Below are 25,676 nucleotides of genomic sequence, written 5' to 3'. Positions count from 1 at the left end.
AACTAGAAATATAATGAAGCTTCATTTCAAGTTCAAAGATGCACCATGTTGTTGGCGCGTCTGTCATGGACACAAGCTGGAGGCAACGGGTGCTGGTGAAAATAAAACATGAAAGAAAAATTAAGCTTGCCGGGATGGAGGAGGGCTGCACGAGCTAAAAATCTGAATCTAGTGGAGGAGGGCAGAGTTTAAAACAAGAAGGCAAAGCAGTGATTGGTAGCTGTTGATGGTACCGCATCAGTAATAGTCTTCCAGGCTGAAAAAACTACACGTTAGCTTCATGAAAATTCTATTTCACTACTGTTTCTCTGTCTCTAATTTTTTTTTCAGTCAAACATGTAGATAAGAAGTACTGGGTGAATGAGAATCATATCAGAAAAGAATATTAGATTAACAGATTATCCCTATATCGACAATTAGTTTTCAAAAAGTAAGGTTAGAACATCTTGAATGCTTTACTGTTACTCTGATTACACACTATGGGCCAACCAGACTTTCTTCTCAATACAGAGGAGTAGAACAAAAAAAACACCTCTACAGGCTCCATTACATCTGGAAATAGAACCCATGACCTTCTTGCTGTGAGGCGTGAATCTTAACCACTCGCCACGATGTCGCACAATTACAGCAGGCGACTTCCATGTAACAACCTGACTTTTTTTTTGCCTGGGTTCTGCCTAGGTCAAGTCATTACCCGACGAGCCGAGAGGAAGGCAGTCAGGATTAGCATTTTAATTGTTTTGCTTTGAGTACTTTGCTATCCGGTGATGGGGATTAAACCCTTTTCGCGGCTCGTACAGTCAACAGCTCCTCTCCTCCATCACTCCAGCTCTCCGCCTGAGGTCCAGGATTGAGGTTCTCTTTCCAGTGTGTCACCTCTGCTCTCCAGGGAACGCCAGAATGTGTCTATCTCTCTTACTCCAGCTGTTTTGCATTTCACAAGCCACTGAGTTCTACTAACGCACACGCACAGTTTACGTGTGTCGCTGTGAAGGCAAACGGAAGTACGGACAGGAAATGGGATCCGTAATGGCGAGATAAAGGTTGGATTTCTGCATAATACAAGAGCTATAGGACGAGGAAATAAATGGAGAAAAGTATTGAAGAGATTGCAGGTCTAAAGCCTTTGGAAACGACATACTGTACAGGCTTTTTTGTTCATCTCTGTGGAATAGGTACCACTTTAATGGTTGTTTATAAGACCACGCAGCAAAGAATTGACAACGTTTCCAATCAGTCTTAAGTGGTGTTCACACTTTAGTAGGGTGTGAGTGCTTAAGGCTATTCCATTTCCATTTGTGGAGACTCGGTTCGATTCAAAAATGATTCCAACTTAAACAATACTAACCATGAAGCAAAGTAATTGAAAGTATCCCATTCGTCTTTTCTGACTCACCACGATCTCACGTAAGTCTCCTGCTCTGTGTGTGTGACACAGTGGAAAGAGAGATTCCAGTGGCACGCAATGTTTTGATGAAGTTGTGGCTTAACACTTGTTATTGTACATGTTTAATGCTACACACAGACTTTTACCAGTTTAGTGAAAATGTGACGCACAGGTTCAAAGGGGGAGTTTTTATGGACAGAGAGTGAATGCAGTGGAAACAATTTAAAAAACAATTTGGGAGAATCTGGAATTGATCCATATTCAGAAAGTCCATGAAGTCAAAGAATTGCAATCTGTGAGTCAGTTTGTAAAAGTGCAGACAGAGGGAATAGAATCACAAAGATCCTTTGCAATCCTTTCAAGAATCTATTTTTTTAACACCCCTACAGGTTTAGTCCCGGTTTGTTTCCACTTTAGTCCTAATGTAAACTTAGTTAGTTTTGGTCTATCCACGTTTAATGCCAGTTTTGATGAGGTGCGTGCATAAGTGTTAATGTTTTTTTGAAAATAAAAATAGATTAAATCCATGCCATCAAATCACGGTATTGCAACTGAAATGCTGCATTAGCATGGCTGAGGCAAGCTAGCATTTGATTCTCTCACCTATGTAGTTCCCTCTGCTGCCAGTAGATGGAGCCAAAAGTCAATTCCTGGCATGAAAAACTTCAGAATGACATGAAGAATTTTTTGAATTATGCATAATATTTGTCCTTTAATATTTACAAAATGTTAAGGTTACTACCGCAATAATACGGTACATTTTGACATTGTTACATCCCATTTGTTCAACACTTATACACTGTAAAACCCATTAGGTTCTAATTATCATACAATTCTTGTCTGTACGTCAAGAATGCCCTATTGCCTCACTCTAAATCTACTCCCCTCTCACTTTCTTTGTGATTAAACTGAAGGAGTTGATGACGGCCGGGAGAACAGACCACACTGCATATCCGGTCCAAAACTCCAGATATCACACAGGCACACAGAGCAATTTGTGAGGGGCCGCGGTGTGACAGCGAGGGGCCGGTAGGAGGTTACAGAGATAGTGCCCACGGGATTAGCGCATTATAACATCCCACAGCCCCGGCCATCCGATCGCATCACCATCCTCCGACAGATTAAGTGCCACTTGGCGATGAGATGACACTTTTGGCCCCCGAGAACTGCATTTTCCTGCACCGCTGCTTTTACTTTGCTAAAAATACTCCTCAAACTAATACTTTGGACACTATCTATGGAAAAGAGGGCCTATAGGGGCCTCCCTAACTTACCTAAAGACATTTCTGAATTTCCAAAGCGTTATTAGACAGTTCCAAGCTTATAATATTGGGTTCAACAGTTTTGTAGCAGTTTAGACACTTTATTTTTTGACACTTCAGACATTCAGTCATAATCTTTTCGCATATTATTGTTTACTTGAAAGAGATATTACTTTTTGATGAACGCAATCGCTCTATGATCTAAATATATCACTGTGAGGTTATTGACCTGAAAGATTTATGCAGCTACAAACAAACCAAGACTTCCCCCTCCCTAGATACCTCCTCCAGTTGTTTCAGGGTCCATTAAAGTGCCTTTCTAGTTGAAAATGTTCAAAGTGAAGATGATCGCAGGTTTGATTTCGGGACCATGTGGAGTGTTCATACTGGCTTAATGTATAACATGATTTCAGATTAAGATTCTGGCTCAAGCAAAAGTAATGACAAATGGGTCAAATACCAGGAGCACATTTATAATAACTACACTTTTTGTAGCCTTGATAAACCATGAATAAAGACTAAATTAATAATTTAAAAAGACAGTTTAAAAAGAATGATTCAGGCTTAGTAACTTTGAATAATACCCCAACTCCTACCGCCTTGGGCGACAATGGCTCAGTGGTTAGAGCTAGAGTAAGGCTGTGGCTAGTAGTTTAGCACCCGTGAGTGTGCAGTGATAAAATAATGACAGTGTGGTGCATTTGAGAGACTTCGATCCAATTCTCAGAGAGAAACAACCAACCAACCTTTGAAAAAGCCCAAAACAAGTGAACAGAGATCCACAAACACAAGCACATAACACAGGGTCCTGGCTAGATTCACATCTATGCTGGACCATGAGTGTCGCCCCCTGCAGGACACTCTGTCCGCTCTGGAGAGCAGCTTCAGTGAGAGACTGATCCACCCTCGCTGTGTGAAGGAAAGGTTCCGTAGGTCTTTCCTTCTGCTGCTGTCAGACTTTATAACAAACACTGTTAGTCCTGAACACTCGCAATACTGACCTAACCATGTGCAATTCCGTCATATGTGCAATTACTGTCATGATTCATGTGCAATTACTGTGAAATTCATGTGCCGTCGTGACACATATTCATGGGCAATTACTGTCGTGATCACATGCAATGGTATTTATGTATTTATTTATTTGTCTATGGGAGTTTTTGTTTATAGGAGATCTTCTACTGAAAGTGTTTTTCAGACTTCCTATAAGTGATCTGTTCTTTTCTTCTGTATCTACCTCTGTATCTTCCTGCATTGCACCAATGAAATTTCCCCATGTGGGACAATAAAGGATTATCTTATTTTATCTTATCTTGTAGTGTGTCTTAAAGTTGTGTGTCACCGCTAAACAAGCACTAATGAGATGTGCCTCATCTGCCTGAAGAGTGGGTCCAGCTCGACTCAGACGGTCCCTCTTCTGCCTGAAGAGTGGGTCCAGCTCGACTCAGACGGTCCCTCTTCTGCCTGAAGAGTGGGTCCAGCTCGACTCAGACGGTCCCTCTTCTGCCTGAAGAGTGGGTCCAGCTCCAGTCTCCTTGTGTCCGTCTGTCCGTCTGTGAGAGTCGGATCTCTCCTTCACTGGAACTCCTCCAGGTTTCTACGCTTTTTTCCCAAAGAGTTTTTTTTTTTGTAGTTTTTCCTGGCCGAGAAGGAGAGTCTAAGGACAGAGGACCCTGGGACATCGTCCCTCGCCACCACAGACATTGTCTGACTTCATCGCCACCACAGACATTGTTGATTCATTTCTCCCTGTGGCCCTCAGAGGCAACTGTTGTTGTGATTTTGGGCCTTACAAAAATAAATTGATTTGATTTGATTTTATGTGCATATGTTTAATTGCATATTTTACATAAAATAACAACTTTATACCTTAAAAGCCTTCAGTTAATATTGGGTCTTCTTGCTAAAAACTAGCTCTATTATGACATGTTGCTCAGGAGCAAGCCCAAAAAACACACGCTTCATTACTGTATTGGAAAAAAGTTCATTTGTATTGTTATACATTACACAAAGTATCATGGTTCAATATGCCTGAATGAACTCAAATAGAATCCACAAGTCAAGTTTCCAAACTTTAGAAACTGTATGTCAGTCCGTAAAAGTGCAAATGTGCAAATGCAACATGGGGCTGTAATACAAACTTTTTAAAAAAATATCTGCCTTACAGCTGATATTAACAATACTGATGCCAACATGGCCTTTTCTGTAACTGTCAAAACACATATGTACATGCATTATACAGTTAATTTGACAGTATTTGATCATTTCATAGTATTGGTAGCTCAAGTAGTTAGTTCTCTCTTGTCACTCTAACTGTGAAAACAATGACGCACTACAGCTTTATTCATGCACAAGATGTCAGTGACATGCAGTCAGGGGAGGCAGGTGACGCCGGACCAGTCATGCCAAGATTTGTTTTTTAAATAAATAAACGCACTGAGGTGTGCGTCATAACGCAACAGACAGGGAAACCCTAAAATGTTCAGTTGTAAATTGTAGGCGAAATAGGACAAAATTAAACCTTTATTTAACTAACTTGATAATTAGGTTGTTGGAGTTTGGCTAACCAGGCACAAAATTAGCATTCAGGTATTCTAACCTAACTCCTGCAGAGGAACCTTTGTCAGTGCCGTGTGCAAAGGTTCCCAGTATGCAGCTGTAAACACATAGACTGTGAAATTGATCAGTAGCTTTCCGCTGTGCTGCAGAGACAGCGGCAAAGTGTAAACGTAATTGGGAGCCCTTTCTCTCCCTCTTTTTCTCTCACTCTCTCTCTCTCTCTTTCCCTCTTCTTCTCATCTTCTCTCTCTCTCCCGCTCTACTAGCAGTGCAGCTGTCCCACCCATGCGCCAAAATCTGCTTCGGAAAAAAAAACAGACGATGATCAAGAGATAAAAAATCAGTAACTGCTCTAAAATATGGATATGCACTAAAAATATACAAAAGCTGTCCCCGTTGGGGCATGAAGGGAAAGCAGAATAGGAGAACACTGTATTTTTTTTACAGAAACAGATGACGCACAATGAAATAAGAGGGAGCGAAAGGGGCACTTGCAAGTGTTGCCTACAGGTGTTCAGTAACGTCTGTAGCGGTGGTTGAGGAGATTTACAGTGGTGCGTTTTGAATGAGTTGCACTTGTTTGGATTTGGTGGCGCTTTGGGTCTTGGGGGCCGACAGAAGCACAGATGGTAGACTGCAGTTCATTTATGTGGACAAATAGAAGTGAGCCGTTTGTCATAGGTTGGTAATTTAGGGCCGTGCGGTTGTCCAGAGAGAACAGATTGGAGCATGATGGTGCATAAAGAGCCACAGTGCTAGAGACTTGACTTTGGAACAGTTTAATTCAATTCAATTTAGTTCAATTTATTTTTGTAATGCCCAGAATCACAACAGCAGTTGCCGACAGTGAAAAACAGATTAAACAATGTCCATAGGGACTTGGCAATGTCCCAGCCTCCCGTGTCCTTAGACAAATGTCCCAAGCTCCCCTGTCCTTAGACTCTCCTTCTCGGCCCGGAAAAACTACCAAAGCTCTTTGGGAAAAAGTAGAAACCTGGAGGAGTTCCACAGTGAAGGAGAGATCCCACTCCCTCAGACGGACAGGTGGACGCAAGATAGACAGTGGAGCTGGAGCCACTCAGGAGGAGAACCAGTTCTTCCAGGCAGATGAGAACCGTTTGGTTTACTTGTAGATTTACTTGAGTAACTTTGTGAGAAAATTATACTTCTCAGAGTAGTTGCAGACACCAGGTCCTTATTCCTACATGAGTAAGTAGACAGTGTAATAGTACTCTTATGTGAGCAACTGTTTTGGTTACTCTTCTCGGGAAAACCTGTGGTGGTGGTGGTGGTGTTGTCACTTACATACATATATACTACATATAGGGGCAGAAAAAAACAAATTGAATAAGTAACATATGATAATATTTATAGATACTCACTGACTACATAAGTATTTAATTCTAAGGTTAATTTACAACAGTTTTTTTCACAATATTGTGCATTTTAAAAAGTGGTTTGGGGGTTTTCCTTCTTTTATGGTTAGGTTTAACTGCTTTTCAATTCCATAAAGTAGTTTCAACGTTATAATTTATCATTATATATTTGGTAGCAATATATTGCACTTCAAAAAAAATTGGCAGGCCTAGTTTCCTCGAATACGTTTTATAATGTGGAGCAAAAAAAGATACACAAGACAATTCAAAGATATGTACTTTAGAGCAAGGCCATGGAGAGACTTGTACACAAGCAGAGCTGCTTTAAAGTCTCTTCTCTGAGCCACAGGAGCCAGTGCAGAGACCTGAGAACAGGACTAATGTGATCGTACTTCCTGGTTCTGGTCAGGACCCGAGCAGCAGCGTTCTGGATGTACTGCAGCTGTTTTACAGCTCGTTTGGAGAGGCCAGTGAGCAGGCCGTTACAGTAGTCTAATCTACATGGATAAATTCCTCCAAATCTGGTTTGGACATTATAATTTTGATTTTGGCAAGGTTTTTTAGATGGTGGAAAGAGTCCATTATTACCCCCAGATTTCTAACTTGATTTGTAGGTTTTAGAGCGAGACTCTGGAGGTGACTGCTAACACTTTCTCTTTGTTTCTGTGGCCAAAGACAATGATTTCAGTCTTGTCTTAGTTCAGCTGGAGAAAGTTGTTTTGCATCCACACACTGATCTGTTGGATGCAGTAACAATGAATCCACTGGTCCATATTCACCTGCCGACAGTGAAACATAGATCTGAGTGTCGTTTGCATAATTTGCATGATAACATTTTCGCTGCATATCAGCTGACCTAACGGCAGCATGTAGAGGTTGAACAGTAGGGGTCCCAGGATTGACCCTTGGGGCACCCCACAGGTCAGGGGCATGTGGTCTGAGACACAGTTATCAATTTCAGCAAAGTACTTCCTGTCTTTAAGATAGGACCTTGACCAGTTTAGGGCAGTGCCAGTGATGCCCACCCAGTCCTCTAGTCTCTGTAAGAGGATCCCATGATCGACAGTGTCAAAAGCAGCACTCAGATCTAACAGAATTAAGACTGAAGCTTTGCCCGTGTCAGTGGCGCTAACAAACTGTTCAGCACAGACTTTAGAAATCTGATAAGTAACACATCGAGGCAGCATGTAGATGAACTCCTGGACAGTTTTATTAGTTACAGGTGCAAAGTGAGCTCCTGTCTAGACGGTTTTAGGGTTATTTTTGGGACAACAAATGTCTACTTAAGTCATATTATTTTGAAGTGACAGTACTCTTTAAGTAGTAAAGGGTACCCATAGACCATTCATCGCAACTGGACTCACCCATCCCCCCAGCACACAGTCCCCCTGCCAACCACTGACTGTCTCAGCAGCACAGGTGAGGAGAGAGCTGAAGAGGATTAAAGTGAGGAAGGCAGCAGGACCTGATGGCATCAGCCCCAGGCTTCTTAAGTCCTGCGCAGATGAACTGTGTGGAGTTATGGAGCATGTCTTCAACATGAGCCTGAAGCTGAGGGTGGTACCACAGGTCTGGAAGACCTCCTGTCTGGTACCTGTGCCCAAGACACCACGCACCAAAGACCTCAACAGCTTCAGGCCAGTGGCTCTCACGTCCCACCTGATGAAGACACTGGAGCGGCTGGTCCTGGACCACCTCCGCTCCACAGTGAGCCCAGCCATGGACCTGCTGCAGTTTGCATACCGGCCTGGCACCGCTCTTTCTCTCACCTGGAAAAGCCTGGCAGCTCTGTGAGGATCCTGTTCTTCGACCTCTCCAGCGCCTTCAACACCATCCAGCCGCTGCTCCTGAGGGACAAGCTGGAGACGGCTGGTGTGGAGTATGACCTGGCAGAGTGGATCCTGGGCTACCTCACAGACCGACCCCAGTTTGTGAGAGCCCGGAACTGTGTGTCTGACACTCGGACCTGCAGTGTGGGGGCGCCCCAGGGCACTGTCCTCGCGCCCTTTCTCTTCACCCTTTACACTGCAGACTTCAGACACGACACGGACAGCTGTGTCCTGCAGAAGTTCTCTGACGACTCTGCCATCATCTGACTCATCACGGACGACGATGATGCGGAGTACAGAGGACTGGCGCAGGACTTTGTGGACTGGTGTCAGCGGAACCACCTCCTCATCAACGCGGGGAAGACCAAGGAGATGGTAGTGGACTTCCACAGACGCCACCCCACTGCCCCCTCACCAGTGAACATCCAGGGACGGGACATTGAGAGAGTGGACTCATATAAGTACCTGGGTGTTCATCTGAACCACAAACTGGACTGGACTCATAACACAGACGCACTGTACAGGAAGAGCCAGAGTCGGCTCTACCTCCTGAGGAGACTCAGGTCTTTTGGAGTGACAGGGCCACTCCTGAAGACCTTCTACGACTCTGTGGTGGCATCAGCTCCTGTAGGTGTGGCCTGCTGGAGCAGCAGCATCACAGAGAGGGAGAGGAGGAAGCTGGACAGAGTCATCAAGAAGTCCAGCTCCGTCCTGGGCTGTGCTCTGGACTCGGTGCAGGAGGTGGGGGACAGGAGGGTCCTGGCTAGATTCACATCTATGCTTGACCATGAGTGTCGCCCCCTGCAGGACACTCTGTCCACTCTGGAGAGCAGCTTCAGTGAGAGACTGATCCACCCTCGCTGTGTGAAGGAAAGGTTTCGCAGATCTTTCCTTCCTGCTGCTGTCAAACTCTACAACAAACACTGCCCTGAACATGTGCAATACTGATGTAACCATGTGTAATACCATCATATTCATGTGCAAAACTGAATCAACCATGTGCAATACCTGTAAATAAGAGTGTTCTATTTTGTTTTTTTTTATACGGTTTACTTACCTGCTAATAGTATTACCTAGTCTTGTGCTAGCTATTTTTACTTTATTTTATTTTTATTTTATTCTATTATCATCATTTTATTATTATTATTATTATTATCTGATTTTTATCTTTATTTTGTATTTTTATTATCTATTTTATTTTATTTTATTCCTCCCCCTCCATTCCCTATTAAGATAGGAGAGGAGTTTTGTTAATAAGAGTTTTTTGTTTTGTTCATAAGAGTTCTATTAAGAGTGTGTTTTGAAACTTCCTATAAAGTGTGTTTTGAAACTTCCTATAATCTGTCCTTTCCTCCTGTTCTACTGCGTTGTAACAACGAAATTTCCCCTTGTGTGGAAATTAAAGGTTTATCTTATCTTATTTTAACTAACTCAGTCTATTTGTTGTAATCTCTTTGGTTAATTATATATGTTTATTTATTTTTAACTGTGCATTCAAGTGTAAATAAGCATTCCAACTTCTAACTTTATCCCTTTGGGTATAATATGCTTGCTTACTAATCACAGCCAGGACATATAGGGGCTTCTCCCTGGTGAGAACATGGAGCATGGAAACTGCAGAAAGAACAGCGTTCGGAGTGAGCAGCCAGTTCACAAAATCATTATTACAGACAGCGTGGGATTTGTGCTTGGAGAACCACAATATGCAGCGCACCAGGGGAAGCTTACGAGTGCACCTGTGTTCCCAGTTTAGAGCCCAATGTCTACACTCAGGCACTATTTTCTCTGGAGGATTCACATTTTTATTTATTTTGCACAAACACACTGCCATGTTCACACTGAGGCCGAGTGGAAGAGCAGGAATCATTTTGCCCGACATAATTCTCTCTGACAGAAGTGACAGAAAGTGTTTTATGACTGAGTGACTCTCTCCGCGCTATTACAGACTCATTCTCCCATAATGCAATGGGCCACAGTGATAACTGAGCTGAGCCTTATTTGAACATTCCTTTTAACACCTACTCAGGCTTTTTTCAACCTGGACCTTTTAAATTAGTAATGTAGGTTACTATATGGCTATTTATCACAGAGGACTTATCACAGGTTGGGAGGAAATGCTGTTGATGCAACCATATTTATAAGCATGCATACTTTAGTGAATGCAGAGACATTCATACATAAAAAACATACAATGAAAAAAGGAAAAATAAATATTGTACATAGTAAATAATATAGTCTAAAATCAACTTCTAAACTAAAATCAAGCGCTTGTGTCTGATTTTTACTTACATTGATGAAGTTTGTAATTTTTTCATGAGGTTGGAAATATATCATACATATTAATTATAAAAATCTATTTCTATATTGGCTTTGTGCAGGCTTTTAGTTTTAGTCGTTAATTTACTATAAAATAAATATTTTGTAATCAAAGCGTGTCAATTTCGTCTGTTTGTTTAAAACGTGTCATAATGTTCCGTTCCATTTCTTTGCGAGTGTGAACAATGAACACAATGAACCCAATGAACACAATGAGCAAAATTAACAGAATACACCTTCAAAATACAACATAAGCAGAATAGTCCAAATGCGTCTAGATTGTTGTGGTTCATGTCGACAGCGAGCATCAGCGCAGAGCAAAGAGAGGAGCTGAAGTGCGCTGACCCCTGACCACCCCAATAACCAGGAGCTTACATTTTCATTATGCGGTTTGAGGTGCCATCACTGACCGCAGCACTTCACGGGCTGCGGTCAGAGAAACTGCTTCCATTAACTAGAAAAACAACGACAACAAGAAAATCTAAGATGTACTAACAATAATCGAAGGAGGAGGAAGAATGCTGTTGACGTTGTTGATGTATTTGTGAACATTTTAAACACAATACATCTTCAACCTGGGTTTGTTATTGCTCAAAAATATACTTGAATGCTTACAGTGAGTGTTGTCACCTCTCCACAGCTCTTACCTGTAACTTACTCTAACAGAGAGAGCAGTGATGCATTGGATACAAACAAGCTCAAGATCCCCAAATCCAACTTCTCAAACCTCAGATTCACACAGATGTTTTTCGATCCTGTTATTTTTGTTTTATTTGTTTTTTTATTTTGACAGGGACGGACCAGGAGTTAATGGTGATTGGCTAGTTGGACGGTCCATAGAAGTATTAGAGAAGTATTATAGTATTAGGGAAAAGAGTTAGTGGCTTGATCATAGGGGCCAAATATCAGAGCAAAAGTAGATTTTTCAAACATCTGCTGTAAGTGCTCACAAAAAATAAAATATCTCAAGCAAAGTAGTTCAGGAGTAGATTCTCTTGCTATAAATCATTGGTTTCTTGCGTAACCTGTTTGGCTGGAGTTTGTCTCGATGATGTAGAATTTAAAACATACCTGGATCCAGTTATGTTTGGACGTTTTCAAGATGTTAAAATTTCCTTTCAACCTTTTGCTCTTCTGTTCCTCAAACTTTCTATCAGCTTCTCCAACTTTTGACTATGAGCTACTGCCACATAACACTGAAGGTATTTAAGGCAGAGAGAGACAGCCGGGACGCCGCAGAAAGATGCATGGCGCTCATTTAAAGTCCATTACAAGGGAGAAAACACACTGGCCGGCTGAATGACCAATGGGTAGAGTTGTTCCCTCGCATTAAACAGCTCGAAATCCATAGTCTTGTCTTTAAATGAGCCCATTGATCAATAACCTTTCGTGAAATGAGACTCAGAAGAATCTTCAATACCAGCGCTTGTTGCTGCCCGGCAACACAATTATCAGAGGCTAGTTGTCTGTCAGTTTATAAATAGTCTCTGCTGCTTGTTAAATGCAAACTTGAAATAATGAGCTTTCCGAGTATCAGACGTTGATGTTACTTCCTTGTGATTATAGATTGTTGTCATGTTTTTCCTTGTATTGGTTGATTGCGATGCCAGTTAAAAAAAAAACGCAGTACAACTTTACCTTTCGGGTCAATTAATACTGTTATAATTATGAACTTCAAAAAATAGGGACTACAATAATCTGATAGGTCTCTAGTAGTCTCCACCTCCTCTGTGACATCGCTCAGGCCAAACTCAGACATCCACACATGGGGAAATCCGCAATCTTTTTCAGTCCTAAGTGATGTTTTTTTCCCGGTGAACAGACTCTCATCTTCTTAAAACATGGGAGAAGTGTGTATTTGTGGCGGGCCAGGCAAAGATGGAGGGGTCGATGGTGCAGATTGGACACGTGTGGAGTGAATGAATAATGCAATGTGAAGCGCTTTGAGTGTCTTCAGTAAGAGCGTCCAAGCAGACTGAAACATTTGCATTTGCAATCTTTAAAATATTCAACCACAGTTGTTCTCCAATTGAATTCATTCTTAAAGCTGGGGTGAGTTGATTTTCAAATGGTGAAAGGAGGATTTATGTATTTAAATCTATTAAATTTCCTTCTTGCACTCACAGATCCATCTCATTAGTGCATGTTTGCATTTGTGTTAGCCACTAGCACATGTTTTCAGATAGAGAAGTGAATTAGGGTGGAAAAAACGCTCTGCTTTTGCAATAAACTGAATGTTCTGACACAAAGTTAGATACTTCATGCCAACGATCCTTATTCTTCTCGACAAAAAACAAGCAAACTCCAGTACAAGGAATTATTTTCTAATAGCATTGTTTGTTTTTTTCAGTTTGGACATTCCCTTGCTCTAAAAACTATAGTTATCATGTGTCGTCCTTGAAACGTCACCTCAAACCACACACTAAAGTCCATGCAGCTGTTCAAGACCGTACCTTCTCCCATTCTCTCTCCTTGTTGAGCACGATCACCACCAGCTTGGGGTTTTCTTGGTATCCATCCTCCGTGAATGACAAGTCTCGGCTATCCCACGTTACGTTCATCATGTACCTGAAAGAGACACGAAGAACATCAGAAGGTCATCAGAAGGTTAGAGCGAGGGAAAGGAAAGGAAATTAGAATGTGAAAAATCAATGGAATAGAAATGATCCAATATTAAGACTTTTGTGGAGTGATATTTGATTCTCATAGATTTGGAATAAATTACATGGACGCAAATGGAAAAGAAGCATAATTCAGACTGATATTGCAATCCGCTGTATGCTACAGGAATATGTAAAGAGTTCTGCCATAGAAGAAACAAAGGCATTCTTTAATATTTTTCAATTTTGTGCTGTAAAGAAAGTCATCCAATAAGTAAATGGCTGAGGAGCCTTTTTTCTGCATCAAGCTGTCTCCTACGTCATAGTACGCAATTAAATAAAAGTAAGGCAAGGTTGAGTAAGAAAGAGGGTTTTCTTTATACCTGATACAAAAGATCAAGCAATACACAAGACATCTATGTAAAACATTTTAGATGCATCTTATAAATTTGGTTATGAAAAGAACGTACATAAATCTATATTAAAACTTTACCCTGGCAAAGGGACTAACCAACTCAACAGTAACAAGCCAGTAACAAACTACTAGTACTAGACCATAGGCTGTAACTCAGAATGTGGCTAGAAAATGAATTTCGCTCCACCACATCAAGACTACTTTTCAAAAGTGGTTTTCCAATCTCAAAGATGTACTTGAGCTGGGGGAAAAAGTTCTCCGCATGATTTCTGCCAGTATTTGAGAAAATAGGTGTCGAAGTTGCCAGTTTACCCAAATATGTGACAAATTGGGCTGTACACCCATCTTCATACCTTCTTATTTTTTTCATTCTTTGATTGATTACTTCAGAAATTCAGATTCTCAGAGACATAACTACTTTCTTGGAGGATGTAAAGTGGTGAGACTCTGGGTGCTTTAGTTTATGTGCAAATGTAAGTTAAAAAAACAGTTTTAACAATTTTGCATGTTATCGTTACGCACTTGAAAACTCTTACTCCACATTTAGTATTCAACTGAATGCTTCAACAATTACAAATTCTCTAGTCTTGATTCATACTACACTATAAAAACATAATCTAAAAGTAGTATTTTAACCCTTTCAACACCAGTTGCCCATTTGAAGAAAGAAAACATAGGCTATTGGTAAAAGTTTTATTCTATAGAACGGATATAATTTTATGTAATGTATTTACAATATGAACAATATGAATAATTACAATCATAAAAGCAGTATTTACATCGTGATAAACAGGCTAATTAACATGTGTATCTTTCGATCTAGTATAAGGCAAACTTTCTGCAGAATAGGATATACAAACAAACAGAGGAATGATATAAGTATGATTGATGTCAAAATGTGTAAGTACAACATTAACATGAGGCCATGACATTGGACTGGTTTGATTTTTACCTTTTGAGGACAAATATATATCTTGGCAAATTGACAGTAAACAAAGATCAACCTCCTCGGATACATTTACCATGTTAGACGATGTCAATTTATCACTAGCACCTACACACCAAGCTAGTAAGTTATAAAGTTCAATTGGCACAATCTTTCTGGCAGAGGAAACATTTAGATCCTCTGATGTAGGAGGCCAATTTACATCCATACTAGGGGCACTTTTGACCGCTTGTTTCATCCATACTAGGGGCACTTTTGACCGCTTGTTTCATCCATACTAGGGGCACTTTTGACCGCTTGTTTCATCCATACTAGGGGCACTTTTGACCGCTTGTTTCATCCATACTAGGGGCACTTTTGACCGCTTGTTTCATCCATACTAGGGGCACTTTTGACCGCTTGTTTCATCCATACTAGGGGCACTTTTGACCGCTTGTTTCAGTGATACTAGGGGCACTTTTGACCGCTTGTTTCAGTGATACTAGGGGCACTTTTGACCGCTTGTTTCAGTGATACTAGGGGCACTTTTGACCGCTTGTTTCATCCATACTAGGGGCACTTTTGACCGCTTGTTTCAGTGATACTAGGGGCACTTTTGACCGCTTGTTTCATCCATACTAGGGGCACTTTTGACCGCTTGTTTCAGTGATACTAGGGGCACTTTTGACCGCTTGTTTCAGTGATACTAGGGGCACTCTTGACCGCTTGTTTCATCCATACTAGGGGCACTCTTGACCGCTTGTTTCAGTGATACGAGGGGCACTTTTGACCGCTTGTTTCAGTGATACTAGGGGCACTCTTGACCGCTTGTTTCATCCATACTAGGGGCACTCTTGACCGCTTGTTTCATCCATACTAGGGGCACTCTTGACCGCTTGTTTCAGTGATACACCTGCACTGTAAACTGTCCTTGAGAGCTCTCACAGTGCTGCATCTTTACCACTTTCTGGCACCATTTCTCCATCACTACATGACATCTCAGAAACTGACATATCAGTTTCAGTTGAAAAATCCTGGTGAAGTCCTGTCGTCTCTGTGGAAACCATTTCACTCAGGTTTCTTCTTGGTGGTTTGTGAATATTCAGCTGTGGGAAGTCTTGCTGTAATCTCTTCTTCAGAAGATCAGATCTGTAAAAATTAGACAAGGAATAGAAATTCATAAGTATTGATAGATTACTATTTTATTTGTGTTTTAGTTTTAGAATTATTATTTTATTTGTGTTTTAGTATCCTATGTTTGTTGTTTATTTTGTGTTGTGTTTTAACAGGGAAACCACTTTTCTCACTGGGTTTTCCCTGTATAAATAAATAAAATGAATGAAAATATGCAGACTCCTGTAGCTAACTGGATTGGTTTGATCTTGAATGAAATTTCATGAATAAACATAGCTGTGATGTTTATCTGATCTTCTATTGTTTTCTTTCATAAACAATAAGAATAATTTAATTACCGGTAACTTCCATGACCAGGGTGTTTTTTGATGAATTTCTGGAACAGGGACAAGAGCTTCTTCATTCTGAGGATTTCCTGATTTTCAATCAGTCGTGTCCGGATGACAGTGTCACAGAATGCTGTATATGCATCGCCGTACTCCCAGACTTTAGGTCACCTGTATAAAGCAAGGAAATGCAGTGATTGGTCAGTGATTGAAATGTACTAGCTCACTACAAACAGAAATTTGCTTTGATTCAAACGTCTTTAAAATTATCGTGTAGTCATTACAATAATTTTCAATTAAATTATGAATTTATCTAAATATATGGAAATATATATATTTTATTTGATTACCAAAATGTTACCTTTCATCACTTGTCTTCTTTGTCAGAAAGCTTGTGTATTCTTTGTAACACCTCTTGTGATAGAGGTGCCTTCAATGGCAACACAATCTTTACCTCTGGTACACATCAGGATGGATTCATCTGCTCTTGATTCAGCTGCTTTGACCAAACTTCCTAGTAAAGGAGAAGTCAAAGAATTTCAATCAAGGGTGAGCACAATCAGTAAACAATCGCAAAAGTTGTATTGCCTTTTTATTCAACTCATCATCATACAGTCTTACATACACTATATCTACACCTACATGTCATAAACTAGGCACATATTCCTATAGAGATCTGTTCTTTTCTTCTGTATCTATCTCTGGATCTTCCTGCGTTGCAGCAATGAAATGTCCCCATGTGGGACAATAAAGGATTATCTTATCTTATCTTATCTATGTATATTTTGGCCAACTTATTTCACTGTGATTAGTCCTATTTACCACGAGCAAGAGAAAACACACATGCAAGAATCAATATATAATCTACTCACCAGCAGTTAAAGTTTCAGCTTGGACCAATTTATCTTTTCTTTGTCTTGTGAGCCTCTTTGATACAGCGATCAACCTTCTGCAAATGATGCAAACTGCAGGAAGTACATCGCTTGACTTTTTAGATGATTTTGTCTTTACATCTGTGGTAGATCTCAGTCGTTTGGGAGAAGGTGGCAGAGTTGATGTGGTAGATTCACCTTCTCACCCTCGCCATGCTGCCCACAGACCGACTGTTTTGCTTTTCTATAGCATGTAGGGTGAAACGTCTATAGCATGTAGGGTGAAACGTCTATAGCATGTAAGGTGAAAAGTCTATAGCATGTAGGGTGAAACGTCTATAGCATGTAGGGTGAAACGTCTATAGCATGTAGGGTGAAACGTCTATAGCATGTAGGGTGAAACGTCTATAGCATGTAGGGTGAAACGTCTATAGCATGTAAGGTGAAAAGTCTATAGCATGTAGGGTGAAACGTCTATAGCATGTAGGGTGAAACGTCTATAGCATGTAGGGTGAAACGTCTATAGCATGTAGGGTGAAACGTCTATAGCATGTAGGGTGAAACGTCTATAGCATGTAGAGTGAAACGTCTATAGCATGTAGGGTGAAACGTCTATAGCATGTAGGGTGAAAGCCTGGCTTGTTACTTTCCAGAAAATTAGAAAGATTTCCGTCCGAAGAAGCCACAGAAGACGTAGGATAGTTTTGTTTGGCGAAGTCATCATCATGTACACAAACAGCTGCCGCTAACGCGCGGTCTATTCCATCGATTTCTATTCACTTCTGAGCACAAGTCACCAGCTTCCTCCAGCGGACAACAGTCTGTGGCTGTGTTTGTTCTTTTTCTACGGATGAAATGTGTGTGATGCACGTGTTATCCATATTTTCATAGCGTTTTCTATCGGCTCGAGAGACAACATGCCGCTCCACGGGAGCAGCCATCTTTTATGTTGTTGTTGTAACTCTCACCTGATTGGCTGATTCAGAGGCGGAATGATTCAGGCGTAGGGATATTGCGCTATCAGGCTGAGAATATAGTTCCGCATTTAAGTTATCGCCGTAAAAAAACTGGCGGGATCCGAGTGGAGAACTTTTGGTCATGAGCTAATGGTACAATGATAATTTTATATTTGAAGTATTTTTTTAGTCTTGTGACAGGTGTAGCGAACTTGAACGATACAGGCTACAGCCTATGGCCTATACTACTTTAAAACTGGTAAAACATCAGCCAACACAAAGAAAAAGAGATATATCGGGCTGCTCTTAGTACATCTGGGCTTATCGGCGATCTGCCTTAAATCTCTAATAGGTCAATATGTTGGTTTGACTGACCAACAGTCTAAATTAAAGCTATTTAACTTTATTTGAACACTTAAGTGCAAAGCAGACACAGCTCAACCTGCCCTACAAAAAATAACACCAGATCTTATTGCTCTGGTTTCTAAACAATCGGTATCGTCTCAGCCCTAAAAATAAAACCATACCTGTCTATCTACTCTTACACAATTAGACAAATATTTGGTCAGTCACATCTTCTCACATTCACTCCTCCCACATTTTCCAGTGTCACAACTACAACATTGACAAAAGCGTCGTCCTTCCCGTTGTGTTGCGATTGGTACTGATATAGCCTGTACAACTTTCTTCCCTTCTTCCCATCGCACACAGCCAGACCCCAGCGCCGAGCTCACCCACAGAGGCCCAGTCTATAATGAGTGACCCATATGGCAGGTCACATTAGCTAAGATGGAGGGCGCTGGGGAGATATTCTTGGGCCGGCGCAGCAGGCACATAAATCACGCCTGTCCTCTCCTTCTGTGGCTCTCTCAGTTCTATCAGTGGTCATGTACAGCACTGCCTCAGACAGCTCCTCCTCTTTATCTATTCTAACCCGACACGGTGCCTTGAAAACGGAACACAGACCTCGCGTGATAGAGGTCGAGTAGAGTAGGGGGGGGAATGCCGGTTGCATGCACACACACACAAAAAATGGGTAAATGTGCACAAATCAGACGTGGAAAATTCAATTTGCGCTTGTTCGTGGCCATGCGATGATCAAATTGGAAACAGATAATGGAGATTTGGTGATTAGAATAATTTGATTGGGGCGCAAAAGGGATAGGTGAGACGTATTAAGCCATTTGACTGGGCACAAACCAATTATGTGTGACTCCAGCGAGGAACAAGGAGCAGCGAATCAATATCGGCCAGGAAGGCGACTGCACTTTGAGACAATGGTCCGCTCTGAGAGAAAGCTGAAGAATCTCTAGTGTTTGCAAGCAAGACAATTAAAGTTACTATAGAATGCGTCATTTTGGCATTAAAAACGGCTTTGTACAGCTTTGGTGCTGCTTGTGGATCAATTTCAATGAAGAGAATCATAGCATCTAATTTTGTTCATCTACTGTAGAGGCCCCGGACCTGATTGTTGTGCGTCTGGTTCAGGGAAACGTCATTGACACTTGGAAACGGCAATAAAGGTTTTAATAATAATACAAAAGAGAAAATTGGCTTACGATATAATTGACGCCAAAATCCAGAGGAGTTCCACAATCGTTATGATTGGAATATAATAATACCAGATAACACCTTTATTGTTGTTAAATGGTAGTTTAAACTGAGAGAAAAATCTCTCGGTTGCTTGTAAATCGTTTTTCACTCTTGACTGTTGTAAAACTATGATAAATATTTACCACAAAACTAAGTCATAAGTAGAAAAACATGAGAAGTTTAAAGATATTTAAGTTCTATAATCCAGTCCTCACAAACGTTTTCAGTCAACATTATTGTTTTAGGCAGAGCCTCCACAGTCACAGTGTTAATGCAGATAGCGTTAGCAATCAGCTACAATTTCTGTCTGCCTCACTTTACAACTGCAGAATTGTATTGCAATATTCCAAATTTCATATTGCCAATATTTCATATGAACAATATGATATGGCCCACTCTACTTTACACCGTGATGTGCATTGTATAAGCAGCTATTTATGAATAAAATGACTGAATGAAGTTGCCTACATTTTAGAAGGCATTTTGTTGGATGAGAACATTCGTGAAACAACGATCCGTGGTAATTATTTTGGCTGTTGAATGACAATCATGTTGAAACAATTCCAAAATGCAAATTCAAAATCTGAGTCAATAGGTAGTAGTGGGTGGGGCTAAAAATAATAAGATAAACACAACACTGTGAAACTTTCTGGAAGTGGCATGATTCCATGAAGTAGAGAGTTAAAACCATACTTAATAAAACATGTTTCAGAACACATGCTTTTTAATGCAGTAAAAATATGTGAAATGGGGGAGGGTGAGATTTTACTTTAAGATTACTATAACATACGCAAATTAAATTCCTCGTATTTGGTGAGGGAACAATATAATAATATAGCTTAAATCACAAAGCAGCTCAGCGTTGAACTGGACCTTTAAATAGCAGAAAATCGACTTTTGAAAATCAATGTAACCAGGAAACCAAGACATTATTTGAAGGTAACCAGGATCAAAAAAGCACAGCGTTACTTTTATAGCAACTGTTCTAGGAAATGTTATTACAGTGACTTTTTTTACTTCTCTTCTATAAAAAGAACTAATCGGGTCCCTGTGGATGTACGCTTGGATTTCCAGAAAACAGAATCATTAAAAAGCACAAGACAAATTGCTTGTGGACTCAAATGGGCTGAGAAGAGATAAAAAAATTGAGCATTAGAGTGGCAACCGAGCGAGCAAATCAAACTGAGCAAAGTACACACTGCCATTGCATATGAACGACAATATCTCTGCATTTTGTTCACAAGTTCAATCTCATTTTGTAGTTCAAACGTGAGGAATACGGACACTTCAGATAATACATTTCGAGCACTGCATTTCATAACTCACAAATGGACACATATAAATCCTAATTGTAATTGTGACACAGTACGCATAATTCATGTCGTTTCACAGTGCAATGCAAATATTTGAACAAGTCATTACGCTAAAAGGCGGCGCCGCGTGTGGGAGCAACCTCGTGAAAAGCAGCAAGCAACTAAATTAAGGATTATTAAGGACAAGACTGAAGCGAAAAGTGATGCAATTCTTATGTAACGAAGTACAAACCTGGCTTTAATAAGTGTTAATGAAAAGAATATGCAGAGGGTGAAATCAAGGAAGCTCGTTGTGGTCACTAAAATCGCCTTAAAACAACGAGTAACTGGAAACTTCTATTTCGACGTAGGAACGATAACTGTGAACAGTCAAAGAGTTGCACTGTTGTTGATGCTCATTTGAGCCAATGCAGGTGGACCAGACTGAGCGTTGCTAGGATACAGGCAGAGATGGGACTACATACATCGGAGCATTACCCAAAACAACCCCGCGTACTCGCACATCACAGTTTCTGAGCAATTCTGGATGTGATGTTTCCCCCTGGCCTGGTAGTGAGTGAGGACGTCCAATTCCTCTCTTCTGGCGAACATTTGTTTCGAGATTAAAGGAGTATTGCAGGAAAACTTTTCAGGTGGAGCGCCTCGAGATGTTATTGCTTTGTGTAGAATGTTCTGCAGAATCTATCTAAAAAAGCAGGTGGCGCTACCAGGTCAAGTCAAAGGGCAGGTTTGTGGAGAGGCGAGTCTGCTCAGAGTAAGAATGCGTGTTTTAAAGGTATATTTGAGCAATAAAAACTGCAGAATAATTTAAAAAATGGTTAAATTCCATAGTGTAGACTAGGACTGCACAACATAATCGCAAAAGTGTTGAATCGCTACGTCGACATTTTAAAAAAGCTTTATTTTATTTATGTTTTTTTCCATGTTAAGGCTTAAATTAGCTTTGAATAATATTGGTTTGGTCTGGGAGTGAAAAGTCTATATAAAAAAGAAATAGAGAAGCCATAAACCAATGAATAAATAAGTAAAATCTGCCAGGCATAATGTTCATTTTGTAAACAAACAAGTTATTTCAGTTGGTTCTGTCTTTGTCATCCATTTTCTTCTTTTGTCTTTTACATACATAGATTCTACAGGTACCCATAAGTCCTTTCCATTGTTGGTGTATTAAATCCTAAATATCCAGGTTTAAAATCAAATATGCTGACCCTTCTCAACCCACCAGCTGTAAAGCCATTTAGGTATGTATCATAACCCTGGCCATACTTAGGTGATAAAACGAAAAGACTGAAATTGTCCTTTACAAAATGTCAGAGGTGATCTTGTGTTAAAACCAGTGGTGACGATGGGCACATTTATCTGCCATACGACAAGGACTAGTCAAAGTAATGATGATTAGAAGCCGACATTCACAGAGGAAGCTGGGTGATTTAGGTCCGCTAAGAGCACCCGAGGGTGGGGAGTCGTTTGAAAACACATCATAACCCCAGGTGGCATGTGTAAAGTGCATTCTGAGTGATGACTAGTGATGAAGGTGAACAGTCCACTCTCAATCAGTCAGTTTCCTCTTCACTCGGAGGAAATGGAGATTTGGCAGATATATAGAAAAATTGTACCGCTTTAAAATGACTAAAAATGAAAAAAAAATTAATGAATTACGCACTATTTCAATTTTCAATGTTTTATTTTGTCAAATTTTGCATTCATTTATTACAATTAGATTATATTTTGCCCTTTTGTTTCTTCTCTCCCAGCACTAGCATGATTCCTGATTTGAAATAGTAAAAAAACCACCAGAAACACATCAAATATAGTGAAAGAGCTAGTGAGATCTATTTCGAAAGAATGCTATTTGTTTAGTAAAATAGAAGTTACAGTCGGCAGGTTTTGAATTGGTTGCTATAGTTGGTATTCTCCGACATTTAATTTGATTTTATGCAACATTAGCGCTCCATCCTTCTTATCTGTCAGAAGTGTACACCATTCCTGGGGATGTGAAAGGCAATTATGGCGGTTGTATCTGCTGTTTCCGTGTTTGCACTGTCAGCAGTTATGCAGTAATTATCTCCCGACAGTGGGATTTGTTTTGGGCCAACATCGACTTGTGCACAGTATTTGTTCATTAAAAAAGGTAAATCTTGTGGAGGTTGGTCAGCCAAGAAAGAGATGATTGTGTGCATCTCCAGTGAAAATAAGTGTCAATGCATGATTTTTAATTTAAAACAAGCCACAAGAGGACGGTAATAATATCAATATTGCTTTTATTTTGGAAACGTATTCTCACACTCGTCTACATTTTATCGTCAAATGCAGTTCAATTCCACCCTGCTTTTAATCTGAAGTCTTTCGTTCACCACACGCAGCCCTTGTCGCATGAATCATTCTTAATAAATGAATTGTTCTTTCTGAATTTGTCTTTTTTCATGCTTTATTACGACTAATTTAAGGTATAGTTTTTATAGAGTGGTACAGAGAGATTTAATCCCCCAAAGTTAATGACATACTAAATATATAAATATAGTGTTGCAGTAATAGTAGAAGCAGCATTTATGCAGCTCTTATTGGAGTGCGGTAAATCTACGAGATAGGAACTTCAACTGCAAATAGCTTATTGTGTTTGATAGAGAATGCTGGCGTCCTATTCTCCTTTTATGATTTAATATCAGCAAATCGAAATGAGGGCTCGGGACAGGTTGGGAACAGCTTGATGAAATGGATTCCGCTCCTGTCGCCCGCAGACCATTACCTACGGGGCAAACATAAGCTGACAAGACCAATGTGGCGGTAATATGATGTACTGCTCCGCGTTTTTGGCGATACACATCGTGCTAGCCATGGCGACGATGCATTCTGGGACTCGAGGAAGGTAACTGGGCCGAATGTGTGAAATAAACAAGCAATTTATATGTTTGCCAAAGCTATGTAAAGCGTTTGTCGCTGCTCCTCGCGGGAGAGTTGGCCGATGGAGACGCGTGTATGCAGCGCCAGAACGTACCATGAAAAACAACGAGCGGAAGTAAGTAAGCGAGCGATTGTGCCGCCATGCATTATGGATGAGCGGAGGATTGAGTGGCATGTTAAGTCACTGTGGGGCATTGTTAACGGTTTGTGTAATGTTACTCTAGAGGAAGTACATAAGACACTGTGCTTCCTTCAAATAAAGCTATGCAGTAATGATCCCATGATTTATTTGAGCCATTTGTTTATTTGTTTTTACATGATTTCTTGGTAAATCTGCTAACTTCACAATGTGGCATTACTAATGTTGTAAAGCGAAACAAGCTTAAACCTGATCGTTGCGAAGACAAAACTTACAAGTAAATTCTATCTATAGTGAAAAGTGACAAGTAATCATATTATCAGCTCATTGCACTGTGTGAAGAACTGGTTGTGATGTTAGACAGTGAAATGTGCAGAATGTGCAATTATTAAAGCTTAAATACCTCATATATTCTATTAGCGTTAAATGGGTAGATGGCTCAGCAGTATTGGTTGATGGTCATTGAGAGTGATGGGCCATTCTGCTCTGTGCATGTGGTGGAGCACTTCCTCCGGCAGAAGTTGTTTTCATCAATGAGTGGGAGAATAATGTATAGTAAAGCATTTTTGAGTGAAGGGGGGACCATATGCATATATATTGCAATATTCTAGAGCCTAGATTACAATTTAGATTTCATCATGATTGGTTTGTATTTATACTGTCTTCAGTGTACATTAATAAACAGTATAGCAATATAAATGTACATAAACAACATTATCACATGATCAGTATAGTAAAGTACATAAATCACTGAGCACTGAGTTGAGAGGGGCCCCATCATTTCATCATTCATGCAGTTCGGTTAAGAATATTTCATTTTATCTTCTTGAGTAGAATAGTTGTGTTGTTTCTTCTATATGAGGGATGAAGGTAATAACATCATCTCTTACCTACCGCCTGATATCAGAGAACAACAAAACTGCAGTTACGTATATCTTTTATTTTGCCAACGATATGTAGTGATATGTAAGATGTAGCTATCTGCTGTTTCTGCACGCTCATACTTCACTATGAATGGTTGAATCCACCTGTCACTCACTTAAGAGCTTTGCACACTGACTAATTGTAGAAGTAGTTGGTGGTGTTTGTATTTGAGCTTGAAGCTGCTTTTTCCAGATGTATTAATGTCTAAAGTTGTTTCAGAACAGTCCTTGATAGTTGACTCCATCCCAGTCATCCATTTATTTATTTGTCATTGCCTTTTTCCTGCGCCACAAAGTACGCTCCACAAGTATCCATCAGTCATCTCCATCGCTGGAGCCCTACATCCAAAATACATTGTTTTAAATGTTATAGTTTTATATCTAGGTGAGACGTGGCTATCCCTCAACCAAGAGCAAATGCAGTTTGCATTTTGGAGGTCTAGCTCATGTGAACGGTCAATCATAAATATATTACTATATGTATATCTATACGTGAACAGCATATGACAACATCCCCGGTATGTACGGCATTTTTGCTTAGGACCATGCTTGTTTCCTGTAGTGCAACCTGTCATCCATCACAGCCATGGACACAAATTACAGGTCAGAACGAACTACATACACACACACACACACACACACACACACACACACACAAACATGCGCACACACCTAGACGCATGGGTAAAAAAAAAACATGCTGTGATAAATAATTGCTAAAGTCTTTTAAGGCACACTGTCCATCCAAGCAAAGTGGGCAATACACTGCAAATCTATCATGACAGCATCTAACACACACACACACACACACACACACACACACACAAACACACACACACACACATAAACT

General features: G+C 40.3%; 1 protein-coding gene across 2 annotated transcripts in view; it reads right to left on the bottom strand.

Annotated features, from left to right (window-relative positions):
• grin2aa (glutamate receptor, ionotropic, N-methyl D-aspartate 2A, a) overlaps positions 1–25,676 on the bottom strand; it is a 203,492-nt gene that overhangs the window by 51,204 nt on the left and 126,612 nt on the right. For both annotated transcript variants that reach the window (XM_072442601.1, XM_072442600.1), the window contains exon 5: positions 13,183–13,297. In XM_072442601.1, coding sequence (XP_072298702.1) covers positions 13,183–13,297 — 115 coding nt within the window. The remainder of the gene's footprint in view (positions 1–13,182; positions 13,298–25,676) is intronic.

This window comes from Eucyclogobius newberryi, unplaced genomic scaffold, assembly GCF_026437365.1.
Source record: "Eucyclogobius newberryi isolate DKJ021-1_F unplaced genomic scaffold, fEucNew1.0.hap1 SCAF_13, whole genome shotgun sequence".
NCBI lineage: Eukaryota > Metazoa > Chordata > Actinopteri > Gobiiformes > Gobiidae > Eucyclogobius > Eucyclogobius newberryi.
Note: the sequence above shows the minus strand (reverse complement) of the source record. Positions and strands in the feature narration are given on the sequence as shown.